The 15,805-nt window shown below is 39.2% G+C and overlaps 1 protein-coding gene across 1 annotated transcript in view; it reads left to right on the top strand.

Moving 5' to 3' along the window:
- The window catches only part of LOC140237982 (stAR-related lipid transfer protein 3-like), a 56,554-nt gene extending 43,573 nt beyond the window's left edge, over positions 1-12,981 (top strand). The window contains exons 6-11 of the mRNA XM_072317912.1: positions 559-675; positions 2,728-2,858; positions 3,348-3,503; positions 11,225-11,400; positions 11,992-12,196; positions 12,662-12,981. Coding sequence (XP_072174013.1) covers positions 559-675; positions 2,728-2,858; positions 3,348-3,503; positions 11,225-11,400; positions 11,992-12,196; positions 12,662-12,772 — 896 coding nt within the window. The 3' untranslated portion in view covers positions 12,773-12,981. The remainder of the gene's footprint in view (positions 1-558; positions 676-2,727; positions 2,859-3,347; positions 3,504-11,224; positions 11,401-11,991; positions 12,197-12,661) is intronic.
- The last annotated feature ends 2,824 nt before the right edge of the window (positions 12,982-15,805 follow it).

Here is a 15,805-nt window from a genome sequence, read left to right as displayed (position 1 = left end):
GTACTCATCATCTTCGTCTTTAATTACCACTCTTCCTTCCTCTCCTCTTCCTGCCCCTATCCTCCTTGTGCCCTCTCCTCTTCCTCTTCATCTCCATATCTTATCAGATTTTGTTTCAGGAGATGTTATAATTTTCTTTGGATGTACAATTTCTTAGTTTTTATCTCTTTTTTTTTTTTTGGGGGGGGGGGCTAAGGAGAAGACAAAATTTGTCATGAACATAGGTACCCATTCAATTTATCTTCATGTTGAACTCTCAAATACTGACTGTAAAAGAAAGCTCACTTATGTTTTACTCTATCAAATACTGAATCTAGTATAAGGTGTTTGTGAAGAGTTTACACTAACTTGACGGTAAGTAGAATATGGCTGATGGAAGATACATGGGAAGTGTCCTAGCCAGAAAGTTTTCATTTCTTTACCATGTACAATTATGTGAATAGGAAATTATAGAATGTCTGAGTAGGATTTTCAGAGCAGTAAAATGTTTTTATACATTGTATACAGCAAATGTATGTCATGCAGTGTACTGAACAAGGTATCTATTCATAATTTCAGCCATGTTTGACAGAAATGATGTGGATGAGCGGGCTCCACTCATAGCATCAAATGGCATCCGGTCATACAACCAAGGAGGTGGCCAGCAGTTCTATTCACCTTATGATACTCCTGAAGGTGAGATTACAAGGCTGATTTTACTTCTGGAATCTCGTAAAGGACTACATTGAGAGAGACCCACTTTGCACATGTGCAGACATATCCCTCATAATACACATTTCTGCTGGGAAGTAACTTCCCAATTGCACATAAAACTTTTCTTTTTCATTGTGATTTGTGTTTCCACATTGATTTTTTAGTAGCCTCTAATAGGGGTGGAATATACATTTCTTCAGTTCTTCTGACTCCAACGACAAAGTATACCATAGTGTACAGCACTGCAACTCAGTAGGCTATAATTGAGGCAAACCAGGCTTCAAAGCATGTAATGCCAGAAGCAGAAACCAGAGCAAACGGGATCCATGTAACATTTTCTATGCTTGTTTTGCAGTGCATGTGTAGAAGAGTTGAGATTACGGTCATATCAACCTAGTACAAGATAATACCAAAGTGTATACCTGCACTTGTCTTCCATTCACTGAAAGATGATTTTGGGTGGGGGGGGGGGTGGTGTTCTGTCCTGATAGTTAGTTATCATGTGTGGGAGGTTTTATCTAGAGTGTATCCTGTAGCAAACTGTTCATGCTTACATTGTTTTATCTACAGCAAGCTATTTGAGTGATATGTTGTGTCTCTGCCCCCATTAGTGCTAGAGGCACTATTTACATAGTCATATCATAAATTATGGCACTGTAGAAACAATTGCCTGAATGTGCCTACCAGTTTTGTATCAAATGGTTCAACATATCAGTTAAGGGTGAATGTTAGAGTAAAGTACAGATGCCAGTACCTAGTATTTGGTTCCAATGTCCATTGAAATTTGCTGTCATGAGTACTGACATACAGCTTAACTGGTAATGCACTAGATCTATCACATGGCACCACATGGCATCTTGCTTCCTCCATAACAAAAGGCACAATAGAATCCACAGTGTAATTATACTATATTGAGTGGCAACGAATGGGATACCAGGGAATATTGGCCCTAATGAGTGCAGTATTCCATAGTATTCCACGAATCAAAGCCATCCAATATGATTACTATTATCAATAATCATTATCTAGAGAAGGCCTAAACTAAAAAAGTACCACACTTCTACTAGACTTCAAGTTGACTCTGCACTGAAAAGTGGAGTGACTCACACTTGCATATGTAGCAAGATACTTGTGCACTTCTAAATTGTAACAAGTGTTCGCATACTTTAATAGTACAGTAGCAAGTGTTCACGCAACAGTTGAGACAAAAATATTAGACCCTGTTTACAGTGCAGGGCTGGGCCGCGGCTCGGCCGTGGCCGAGCCCGCCTTCATTTCAGTGTAGACATTCAAAAGGCTAAATGCTGGGCCAAAATTGGCCGCGCATTTGGCCACGCTCTGGAGGTCGTCTCAGCCGTAGCCGGAACCTGGCCTGTTCTCAGTGTAAACGCAAACTGGGCCAAATGCGCGGCCAATTTTAGTCTGGCTTCCAGACCCTCTGCCCGTACTATTTCGCTATTCAGGATATTAACCCCCTCAACGTTGAAAACTAGTATAGTTTAAGGTGGTTTTGTCCTGCAAAGGATTTTTCCTTCGGCAAAGGCCTTTGCCCGAACGGCGATTCGTCGCCACGGAATCCATTTGGCAAAGGGTCTGAAAACCAGACTATACCAAATTGTGTTTGTTTACAAGCAGAGCCCCACTACGACAAAATATTGAAAGGTTTGAATTTAAAGCGCAGCCGAGCCCGGCATTGTAAACGGACAAAATTGCGGGGCTCGGCCTCACAATTGAGGCTGGGCTCGGCCGCGGCTCGGCCCATCCCCGCACTGTAAACGGGGTCTTATTGCACAGTCACTAACAATGATAGCCTATAGAGAATTAATACATTAGCTTATGCATTTCGTTCAATACGCTCTCGTATTGCACAGTGAAAACCAAGCGGACAAGAATATTCCATTGTAATGCCCCGATAAAACGTCCTATGAGATAATAATCTGCATTATTGCATAATCAGTGCTATGTTGGTGTTCACATGAAGGTAACAACAAGGGTCATGTAAGTATTCTTGCTTATTCACTGCATTTTTCCCAGACTCTGATGACTCTGCGTCAATCAACAGTGAGGTGTCCAATTCTAGTTTCAAATCATCACGGACAGCAGATTTCCAGTCGCTGCCAAACAGTCAAAGGGGAAGTACCGTAGACCTCGCTGCAACGGCCAAGGTAAAGATCACCATCCAAGTACACACCTAGCAATGTTTGTAGCTAGCATCAATGCGATATTTGCAAAGTGTGATAGATGTATACTATTTTAATTGAATGCAAGCAAATAACATGCTAAGGAATGCAGTCCAAAAGATAATAATCAGTCCTTTAGCTGTACGTTTTGACAGTAAAGCAGAGTTGTAACCATTTAGCTGTCATCCATTTTTGTCTCAACCTCGTCTTTTCATTCTTCAGATGTACCTTTGAGTGTTTACTGTCATGGTAGTATGATAATCTAGTAATCTAATCTTCACCCCTCTGAATAATATCTTTCTTTCTTTCAATCTAGTAATGATTGGTGATGAGCAGTTGTAGCAGTGTCAGGAGTGTCACTATGTGGCATATTGTTATTATATTATCAATATCATGATCATCACTATCATTAGGGAGTCGTTTGGTCATATCATACAATCTTACACCATTTTTCTCCATCTGTGACCCACTCAGGAGCAGGAGTACATAGAGAAAGCCAAAGACTCCCTCCGCCAGCTGCAGGGGATCCTAGATAAAGGCGAGATCTGGAAGGAGGTGGTTAGTGCCGATGAGGCAGTGGTGTACTGCGGCTCCTACCCTGGCATCTCACAGAGACTCTACAAACTAGATGTGAGTGACATTGACTGTATTCTGGGAGACACACCCACATCAGGATGCTCATCAATTATGCATGAGTACTTCCACATAATTTATTCTCACCTTACTCTCACCTGTGTGCTGGGCAAGATCTGATTTTAAATATGGTTCACGCCCATTTAAAGACTACTCTTGTGTTGACATCTTGACCACTGCATGCACTCTGTGAAATTATGGGCTGTTACTTAAATTGATAAAGTTCTAAACAAAGAGTGGTTGTGTATCCCTTTGAAGTAAGTGTAATAAACGCAGAAAGCCCTACCCTAGGGCTGATTTTGTGCATGGTCACATGTAAGAGTATGGTAGCAGTTGGATTTCGTACAGTATAAGATTGCATGTTATTTTTTGTCTTTGAAATTTTACTGTAGTCAATGTCAGAACAATTTTTTGTCTGTGTCTTGATTACTCTGGACAATTATTTCTTTGAATGATGTTTGCCCTGGTGCCATGGAGGCTTTTTCCAGCATGCCAAGTATGTATATTCTTGCAGCACACCATCCAGTCTGTTTTTGACCCATCATCACCAAATCTTGAAGTATATTGCCATCTTAAAGGGACTGTACAGTACTGGTTGAGGTGGGGATTCATGGTTTGAATATTCCTAAGTGAGATAATGAAAAGCCTCTTATGAAATATGAAAGAGCATGTAATTTTAAGAAGGATTCAACCTTTATTTGATGAAAATTGGTTTGCAAATGGCTGAGATATCCAAAAAAGTGCTAATAATAAATTTTCAATTTCAATTTCAATTTATTTTCGTATTTTTCGATGGAAAATACATGGTATATAACAAAATATAATACAGAATGTCCAGCTTGGATACATACAAGACGAAATAGGAATACAAAAGTAATACATAATGGTCGATGTGTCATTTTCAATCAAAGTAAAGGATGCGAAGAGAAATACGATGGAACCTACTAAAAAGCAAAGCTTGTTGAGTGTAGGTCCCAACAAAAGCCTAGTAAGGGGAACAGGATGAGGAGCACGGGTACAATTAAGACCAAAAGTAAGGATAAATAAAAGAGAATGACTATTACTCGAGGCTCAGAAGATTCTTCTCACATGTATTTATGTGTGTGATAAAATGAGAACAAGTAACCACATGCTGCACACTATAGCAGTTGCTCTAAAAGCAATTTTGACATGGGAGTGATAATGACGTGAATACTTAAGTACTATATAATTTTAGGGTTTAAACATTCCGGCTTCCATAGACACGGGGAAAGATTTGAAAAATGGAGAACATGAGTCAATTGCAATTCCCTTATGTGATATACCAGCCAGCTGCAATGATGCATAAAAGAAAGGAAAGAAAGAAAGGAGGGGAAACTATGCGACACGACCAAGGTCTTACTAGAAGTGGAAGGAAAAACACCGATGGGAAGGAATTTGAGAGAGCATGCAACTAAAATGTATATGCATGAGTCTGTTCACATGGCAACAACCGAGTAGTATAATAGAGCAGCCATCAGCATAATAAAAGGGAATTTTAGTGCACTTGTGTGTTGTAGCTATTCAATACATGCTGTCTGAGTTTACGCTTAAAAGATGATAATGACAGACAGCTTTTAACCTCTGTTGGGAGATCATTCCAATATTTAGGACCTGTATACATAATTGTGTTTTTAGCGAAAACTGTTCGAGTTCGTTGAAGGTGATAAGCGTCACTCTGGCGAGTTGGATAGTGGTGGACAGAATTGTTTCATATGAACATCTGTAAAAAGACACCAGGAAGATCTTTTGAGGAAAATTTATACATAAAAATACCTAAATTATAACCAAACAAATCTATCAGTTTTAAAATCTTATTTTTCTGAAATAAAGCGTTAGTGTGAGATAAATACCCAGCATGGTTAATAATTCTGATCGCTCGCTTTTGAAGAAGAAAAAGTGAATCCAGTAAGTATTTAGATGCGTTACCCCACGCAAGAATTCCATAATTAAGATATGGGGAAATCATGGTTGAATATACAATCTGCAAAATATGGTTGGGCAAAAAATGTTTCAGTCTGTTTAGGATTCCTGTATTTCGTGACAAAATTTTGCTTAAAAAATTAAAGTGAGTTTTCCAGGACAGGTCACTATCGATGTAAAGTCCTAAAAACTTTGTACTATCTACTCGGGTTAGGTTAATATCATTAATCTTAACATCATCAGGAATAACTTGCAAGGAATTGCTAGATAACATATAATGTGTTTTATCAACATTTAATGATAACTTGTTAGCGTAAATCCAGGACTGAACAGACTTCAATTCATTATTCATTATACTTACAAGGGTATTGGGATTGCGGTGAGACAGAAATAGATTTGTATCATCAGCGAAACAAATAAAAGAAAGAATCTGTGACGAATTTTGGAGATCGTTGATGTACAGGATGAATAAAAGTGGGCCAAGAAGAGAACCCTGGGGGACACCGCAAGAAGTTGACGTCATACCTGACTCATAGCCATTTATGTAAACAAATTGTTTTCTGTTTGTGAGATAGTCTTTAAACCACTCTAAAGCCCTCCCACGGATACCGTAATGGCTTAACTTATAATGCAAAATATAATGGTCAATGGTATCAAAAGCCTTCGAAAAATCGAGAAAAACACCGATGGTGTGGGAAGCTTCGTCTAAAGCATGAGCTACTTTATCAATGAAGGCTAATAATGCGTGAGTTGTGCTATGCTGTTTTCTGAATCCAAATTGGAAATTAGAAAGAATATTGCAATTAACAAGAAATCTAAGAGTTCGTTTATAAACAAGCCTTTCAAGAATTTTTGAGACTGAGGTTAAGAGAGATATCGGGCGGTAATTACTCACAAATTCTTTTGGACCCTTTTTGTATATGGGAACAACTCGAGCGATTTTCATATTATCTGGGACTTTGCCACTAGATAAAGATTGATTGAAAATATAAGTGAGTGGAGAAATTATTTCATTTATTATATTCTTCAAAAGAAAAGCCGAAATACCATCATTACCTATACTTTTCTTAATATTTAGGTTATCAACAATTTCTTTGATTTCTTCTTCAACAATAGGAATGAAAAACATGGTTTGTACATTCCTGTCTTTTAAAAAAGAATGAAAAGTTGTCTGGGTATTTGGTATTTTGCTAGCAAGATCAGGTCCTAAGTTAACAAAGTAATCATTAAATACATCGGCCATTTCCTGTGGATCATCAACTTGATGACCGTCATTCAAAATATGAGTAGGGGAATTTGTAACAGTGCTAGATTTCAAAGCTGTGTTTATCACCCTCCACGTACTCTTAATGTCAAACTTGCATTTTTCAAACTGATTTGCAAAATACAGTTGCTTGGCTAAGCGCAACGAAGAAGTAAGTACATTACGGTAACGAATATAACGGGATTTAGTTACATCATTTGGAGATTTTCGGTATCTGTAAAACAATTTATTCTTCCTATTGATAGACCTAAGTAGGGACATTGAAATCCATGGTTGTTTTGGTACTCTCTTATAATTCGATCTGAATCGTCTAGATAAGGGTATATAAACATTACACATATTTATAAGGATGTTCATAAAAACATCAAAGGACGAATTTACATTTCTTTGGTTATAAACAGAGGACCAATCAACTGACCTCAATCCCTCTCTAAGTCTATCAAGATTACATTCGGACATATCACGAGAACCTGAGTTAAGGGTTGGCATTTTCCTAATAGAAAACTGTGGTACAAGCGCATATATCGGGAAATGATCGGTGATATCAGAAACTACAATACCAGAAGTAACATCAGTAAAAACGTTATTAATGAATATATTATCAATGAGAGTAGAAGTAGCATCAGATATCCGAGTAGGTTTCCTGATAAGAGGAATGAAGGATTTTGACAACATGAAATTAAGAAAATCTTGACTGCATAAATCGTCATTACAATTTAAAAGATTTATATTAAAATCACCCATAATGAAGCATGTCTTATTATCAAAGTAATCATTAGAGAGAAGATTGTGAAACAGCTCAGTGAATTCATTAAGGTTGGAATGTGGAGGTCTGTAAATTTCCCCAAAAATGATTTTCCCCTTAGTAGGGGTCATCACCTCAATAAAAATACTCTCAAGGCATTCAGACATGATACAATATTCATTTAACAGTTTATGGTTTAAATTTTGCGTGACATAAAAACCAACACCACCACCTCTTTTGGTAATCCTGTTGTTGGTAACTAATTTGAAACCGTCTATGGTAAATAGAGAAGAAGGTGACGTTTCCTTGAGCCAAGTTTCACTGAGACCAATTATGCTGTGTTTAAATTGTAATTCGTTGAGAAATACAAGTAATTTATCAAAATTTTTATTGAGGCTTCTTATATTGAAATGTGAAACAAAAAGCTCGTTAGAGTGTGAATGAGAAAGTGTAATCATTTCTTTTTCCAAGTGATAGTGAGAAAGTTGGCCTTCATTTCGAGCAGACGCATCATTAGCGTCAAAATCAAGCTTCAGATCTTGGGTTTCTGTGTTTAAAGAAGTAACAAAATCGGAGTCTTCACCTTCTCTATCATAAGAATGTGAGAGGGAATTCAGTGCAGCTGGCTGATAATCGTTTATATCACTATCTATAACAGAAGAAGAAATAGCGTTTATGAACTCATCCATATTCAGAAGTGCACAAACACGAGTTGAATAATGAGTTGTTTATCAGAAATACATGTTCATGACTTAGATTACCGTATGTCTCTTGGAAACGAGTTACAAAAACAACATTCAGTTGGCAAGCATATGCATACCACACTGCGTTCACCTGAGGTAATGACCTTGCAGTTGGTAATAACTGGAATGCACAGTGAATAATGAAACCGTGTTCTCTAGGGATGGACAAATACAAAATGTCGAGGGACAGACGGAAAATAAAGGAAAATTCCGTGTGACGTAAGAAGGAAGCGTCATGAGTGATCTGTGTCACAAACACAAGAAGACACGGAGTAAGGAGAAATGTACAAGCTCTTATGTGGCATAAGATTGTAGTAGAAAAAGCAGGTGGATAAATTTGTCTGAACATATCAAGCACAAACGAGGACATAAAGCTTTTTTCAAGAATAAAGTTCAGAGTGAGTTTTTTTGAAGCCATGTTATGGGTGTGCGGAAAATTGCAATCAGAGAACATGTATAACAACGATAACGATATGAAGATTTGGCTACAAGAGTTTGCAGACATGTGGTTTAACATAAAGCCGATCGAGAAGACCTGGGATGCATGCATGGACAATGATTTCTGGTTGGCATAATTGTTACGAGGTTGCAAAGTAACAATTGACTGATACGCATTCTTAAAGAAAAGTAGATCCAAAATTATGTACAAAAACAACAATGGCTCTAGCTTTGAGCATATTAGTATACAAAAATACGCAATCAAGAAAAGGCTCAGGACAAACATAGTTTCGTAAACCGGGTTCTGCGGTTTTACGGCCACCCACCCTACCCTCCGGTCTCATTATAAATGCCAATTAAGCCATACTAATTGCTAGGAAGTTGGAGTTTTTGACTAATAGAAAAAGGGATTCGGCTGAAATGAGGCTACAAAAATGCAGACATAAGGAGAGGAGTCGAGACTCCTATATCAGAAAAGAAGTTGTGACATAGTTTATATAGGTGAAAAACCTTGTAGACATTCTGAGGCGACTGAGGTTTGATATGTGACTTTGGAAGGGCCGTAACTATACATCAACCACTGACATCAACACACTCAATACCTAGCAGGCATTCTGGGGGACTATTAAGCTTGGCTCTGTGACATTGGAAAGGCCGTAACTATACATCAACACACTCAACACACAGAAGAACAGTGTGTTAAAAGAACCGACTGTATCAGCTTGATAATGTAACGGATATAGTAATTTTATGGCACTTCGTGATAGTCAAAATGATACACGACAGTAGAGAGTTGAAAAAAACTTCATCGTCGCACAGTATTGCTCATCAGAGGCGATGCTGTTGGAAATAAACAGTTAATGGTGTTATCACTTACAGTAAATGGATAAGGGGTTACAAAGTATTAAAGGATGCTAGCACAAATCGAGATCTTCGCTAACCGAAAGGTATCTATTAAAGTATTTTAGGTAAATTAGATCACAAGAGAAAAGATTCACATGAGCAAAAGGTTAATCCTCATACAGGTTCCATCTGGAGGTACCCTTTTCCTTCCAGTGTAGCAGCACATTACAGCCGACAACTGAGATTTTCGTAGAGACGTGCTTCTCTTTGCGCAGGTTGTAGGCAGCTTTAGCCAGGACGCTCCTTCTGGCTTTCAAAGCTGGGGGGAGGTCTGTGCGGACTGTGATCCTACGCGGGTTCTGGTCCGCGGTGGCGGCGTGAGATCCTTGTGGTCGTCGCTGGCGTTGACGGTCTTCGAATGCGGTCAGGATTTTGTTGCGATCTCTCATGAACACAAACTTGGCAATGATAGCGCGTGGAGCTGAGTCATGGGACGGACCTCCGCTGGCCTGGTTCGCAGCGTTGTCACGGCGTGGGAGGCGGTGGGCATTAACCAGGGCAATGTTGTCAGCGTCCCCAATCCCAAGATAGGAGAAGGTATCCCGAAGGACGTCGTCAACGTGCTCATCCTGGGTTTCAGCAACACCACAGAAGAGAAGATTTGTACGTCTACCGTGGATCTCCATGAGTGTCAGCTTTTCCTGTAGCCTGTTGATTTCCTCTGCCATCTTTTTTTCCATTTCTGGGATTTTCCTCTGCTCCAGCTCCGTAATCTTATCTGAGTTCATTGTGACAGAATCCTCAAGGTCGGAGATCTTTTTGTTGATAGAGGCCACTTCACTGGACAACGAATCGAGCTTTGCACAGACGTTATCAGAGGAAAGTTTAATGCTGCGCTGGATGTCAGCCAGTGTGGGGTCAGCGGACTCGGTGTCACTCGAGGACTCGGGCCGAGCAGAGTGGGCCATATGGGCGGTGGCGCTCAGTTCTTTCGTGGTTTGCCGAGTTTTGCGGGAAGCCATAATCACACAGTTTTGTGTCGACCAAGCAGAGTTCAAGTTGCCCGAAATACAGCTCCAGGAGGGTAGAGTAAGGGCTTCCCAGAAATAATGGTGCAATTTGCAATAAATTAGGAGCACGACGAATTGTATAGTTACGAATCTTGTGAGAGGAAAAGGCTGGAAAATAGGGCGGCGGCCGACAAACCGGGAGAACTACAGCTCTACGTCCGTCTCCATCGAGAGTTGGGAATGGATTGGAATAAAAGGCGACATGCCACAACTTTATTAGGATCTCTTTGTTTCACCTTGTTTTTGGATATCTCAGCCATTTCAAAACTGATTTTTCATTGAATAAACTTTTGATACCCCTTAGAACTGCATGCTCTTTGACATCTCATAGAGTGATTTCTGAATATCTCGCAAAACGTTAAAAGCTAAATCCTCACCTCGACCAGAACTGTACACACCCTTTAAAGAGTTTTTTGTCCATTGGTGGTTGTTTAGACATTATTATCATAGTATTATTGTTATTGTTTATTTTTTTTTGTGGATAACTGAGGCGTCTCCAAATGTTCTCTTATACTTTAGTTAGCATAGTGCATATATGCAACAGCTATTTCTGTGAGTCTTTTAAACGTGCTGATCTTACTTGCAAATACACCGCCTAGAATGTCAGTAGTGTTTTAAACTGGAAAAGTTTGACTATTTGTCCGAATCGCAATCTCTTGCATGGCGACTCCAAGGCAATCCTGCCCGTTCCCGTGGAAACCATGGTGGAGCTGCTATGGAACAAAGTGGATGAGTCAGCCTCATGGAATGGGGCCCTGCTGGAGATCTGTAGGCTGCAGCAAATCAACGAATTTGTGGACATTGTTTACAGCTTGGCAGCTCCGGGAGGGAAAGGAGTATTCAGCAGCAGGTACTTTGATTCCGTCACTAATCTCAAGTTTTGTTGAGTTGATAATTCTATCAGGCAGATGATCTTTACAGTTCTATATTGACTCCTCTTCAGGTTAAAGTTGAAAATTGTCCCTTGAAATCAGTCAAGAATTAATCAACATTGAAAGTATATTAGTACAGTTATGTTCATGTGAATGTTACTGTATTGATGGATAGGACGCCAGCAAGAGAGAAATAGATAAGTGTGTTAGTTTAGTTTCTTTGTCAGTTTTTTGAGGGGTGTTGTCTTGCTGTTATTTTACAGATATGAAATTAGAGTCCTGTAGGCACAAAAAAGTTGTTCTACATAACAATCTTCTAATTCAATGCAGCCTTGACATCAACCATGCAATCATTGGTATGAGTTTATTGGTTTGTTGTAATCATTTGCAATTCTTTATGCTGAAAAGCCATGATGAATTGCAAGAAGGCAGCCAAAATTTCAAAGTTGGATAAATGAGAAGATTTTAAGGTGTTACAGCTGGAAACATAAGAAAAGAGAGGAAGATCAGGGAAGAAAGTGGTCCTTTTACATCAGTGTTCTTGACTGACTCTCCCACTTTTTCCTCAGGGACTTTGTTTCCGTTAGGCTGTGTGAGCAGAGAGGGGAGCGCTACGTGTCCAGTGCGATAGCTGTGGAGCACCCAGACAGACCTCCCCGGCCAGAGTACGTGCGGGGCGAGAATGGGGTCAGCGGCTGGGTGCTTGAGCCAGTGCCTGACCGGCCTGACCACTGCAGGTACATCTGGATCATCAACTCCAATCTCAAACTCAAGGTAAGCATGCCATGTGCTTGGTAGCTGTGACCAGTTGTGTGGGGAAGGACTTTATTTATGATTTAGAAGTCAAGAGCCGGACCATTGCATCAAAGTGTTTGATGATGGAGAAGGTCCTCATCAGAGTGAATATGTAGAATGAGTGACAATGTCATTGTGATTACTGCCTCAGAATATGATTAACAACCACCGTTGTTCATCATCAAGGTTGATTTTGAATCTGATGAAGGTGTTTGTATTGCACTGCTCTAAGAGATGTATTCCATACTGACGATACTTGGTTGCAGCTTGATCAACATCCGCACAGAATGTTCCTGCATACCTTGAGCAACATATGAGAGACAACAGGGAGATAAATGCATGATGGAGGAGGTTTTAAGTGATTCTTTCTTTTGAAGTTTTAGTAGACATCTTTCCAACCCTTCACCGTGTTCTTTTGTCATTTGTTCTTGATATCCATGGCAGGTTTGGACACCCAATAACATCATGGATCCCGTGATGGGTGGTGTGATCCTCGACTCCTACAAGGACCTAAGGAATCACCTCACCCAGCCAAGAGAGGCCTCCGTCTCGTGACGCAGGCCAGAGGATGTTGTCTGACCAGTGACCGGACAATGCCATCGCAGCTGAGCGGAGAAGCCAGATCTGTTGTCCCTGTTCTCACAGTACTGTAGGCTTGTTTGCTCTCAAGACTGCACTCAAGGTGTGTGTTTGGCAAGAAGAAGACGTCTACCAAGCAAAATGATAGATATGGTGATGATAATGATGTCTATGATAATGATGATAGATATGGTGATGACAATGATAGATATGGTGATGACAATGAATGATGTATATGATAATGATGATAATTATTAATGGTGATGATAATGATGATGATGATGATGATGATGATGATGCAAACTAATCTGTGGAATGATGATGATTTTTTAATGCCTGATCCCAAGTGAGGACAGAAATGAAGGAGCAGTATGACCAGCACCAGTCATAGCCCTGATCCAACCTCCTCTGTAAAGATTGGAAGATGTCTCTCCATTTATCTTTGTTTTGAAAGACTCTCAAACTCCAATATTTTCTCTATGTATCGCCTCCATCATTGGTATAATTTCTGTTATACTTGAAGTGCTTTACTGAGTGGAGAAAAATGTAGAAATGCATCCATTTCAAAAATAGAAGTTACTACTTTATGGAGAAGTTAGTGCAAGGTCTTGAAAAATAGGAAATTGCTTTGCAACTTTCCAGCTACATGTGACTTGAGTGATGATACACCCTGTAAATGTGGACATTTTTGTGTAAGTAATGTCTCTGACTCATCCGGGTGAGATGAATTTTGCATGTTTTTAATTCTGTTTAGTCAAAATATCAAATGATGTTATCCATAGCAAGCAAAAATATTTGTGAGCTTTTATTTTTGCGCTAGTTTCCTGTCGTGCGAAATGTGCAAAAGTTTCCACACTGCAAAATTTCCACTTTTACAGTAATTAGGTGTAGCTTTAATATCATCGGTTTGCTATGCAATATGGACATGATGGACACATGTGAAGTGTTGAAAGTATGCAAAAAGACCCATGACTCGCCCAAGAGCAGCCGAATAAACCTTTGCCAAGCCTGATCTGACCCTCGGCATATAGATTGGGAGGTGGGTATTGAATATAGGAGTCGGCATTTGGTGTGTAGGTTTTAGTCATCGGTTGCGTATGATTTGTTTATGTAGGTAGATTGGAAGAGCATTCATTCAGAAGAGAAGGGTGTTGTGGTCTAGTGGTTTGTGCTCTGCTGTGAGGAGGTCTCGGGTTCAAGCCCAGCCATGCCACTTTTGTCTCTGAGCAAAATGCCTGTCTGTGCCAAGGTGCATAGATATTGTACCTGGTAGGAAAGTAAACAGTAAGTGCACTGTCGGTGTGGGTTGGACTCCAGATACTAGGTACGAGTGTGTACTTGTAGGTGCTAAAATATTTTAATGTGCATTGAACCACAGTGTGATGGAAAGGCACTATGACTTCACATTACAAGATGTCTTCCATGTGATTGATTAGGATTGTATGCGTGTATGTCCGAACATTACTATCTCACGGCTTGCATTTTTTTTTTTAAAGAGAAGTTTTAGATTTAACCTTAAATACCAATTCCAAAATACAAGGAGGGTGCTGTGCACCTGTTGTGTGACATCAGTGTGTCACAGAAAGCAGAATATGCATAGTGTTTGTAGAGCCCTGTGTTTCCAGGTCAATGTTTTAAAGGGACATTCCAGACGATTTTCATAATTTCACATCATGTAGTACATAAATCAACAACTCCACGTATAGATTTGTTGAATTTATTGTGGTTCTTGAGCAGAGAAACAATACTTTAAAAAACCTTAAACAAATTACACTGAACAAGGATGATGACATAGGAGGCTCACATATTTCAGAAATGTAGCAGTGTAATTCCCATTACAATACCGCTTGCTTGCGAGTTCACCTGTGTATAATCTATGCGTGCCTTCTTCTTTTGTTTTGCTTCCTTGAGCCCCAACTCATGCATTCTTATGGTGACTCTGCCATGTCATCATCCTTGTTCATTGCAATTTGTTCTAAGTTTTGAAAATATTCTTATTTTTCATCTGGATTATCATAAATTCTGAAACTCTGTCCTCAGTATAACTAATTTATAGTTGTTTAAATGCAAAAATGTGAAAATCATCCGGAGGTCTCCTTTAATGACGGTAGTACATGTTTAAGGGCTCTCCATTGCTTCTAAGTAATCAGAACTGCAACAGTTTACTCTATATACCCTCAGTTCTTCAACATACGGGATTCTGTGTGTGTTTCAAAAGCAGTGTGATTGTTGTATGCTTTATGTTTCTGTCTACTAAACCCTGATTACACTCACAGAATGATGAAAAGCTTTTTTTATTTCCTTGTAATTATCAGGTTACTTGTATGTCTATTTATCATTTTCCAAGATCCCATGATTGGAATTATTGGTAAGATGCAATATCCAAAAGGCATTGATATATTATTGTCCCCGTGCTTAGCCTGTGTAGAAACTGGTGCAGTCAGGGTTTTATTCTCACACCCTATTTGATGTGAATTATAAGGGGTTTATTCAAATTGCAGGCATATAGTAACCACTGCAACGTAAGCAAATTCTGTATACATGTTCTCAGAGCCTTTATCAGATGACAATCATTTTTGCATGTGGGACCAAAGCTATAGCTAACACTGGGACATACATGTACTTGACTATTAAAGGTATTAAAGGACAAGTTCACCTTCATAAACATAAGGATTGAGAGAATGTAGCAATATCAGTCGAACACATCATTGAAAGTTTGAGGAAAATCGGACAATCCGTTCAAAAGTTATGAATTTTTGAAGTTTTTTTGCAGTAACCGCTGGATGAGAAGACTACTGCAGTGTATGACTAACTTTAGATGTCACATGCGTACAACAATATAAGGAAAATATAAAGAGAATTTCACAAAATTTCATCTTTTGAAAAAAGTACATATTCCCTTGACTCGTTACCGACATATGTTATGGGTAATATTATTCCCCCTGCCTTTAGAAAGAGGCAAGTCAAATGCTTTTTTATTATGCGAAAAAAAGTGAAAATATGTTGAAT

This window comes from Diadema setosum, chromosome 14, assembly GCF_964275005.1.
Source record: "Diadema setosum chromosome 14, eeDiaSeto1, whole genome shotgun sequence".
NCBI classification, from domain to species: domain Eukaryota; kingdom Metazoa; phylum Echinodermata; class Echinoidea; order Diadematoida; family Diadematidae; genus Diadema; species Diadema setosum.
Note: the sequence above shows the minus strand (reverse complement) of the source record. Positions and strands in the feature narration are given on the sequence as shown.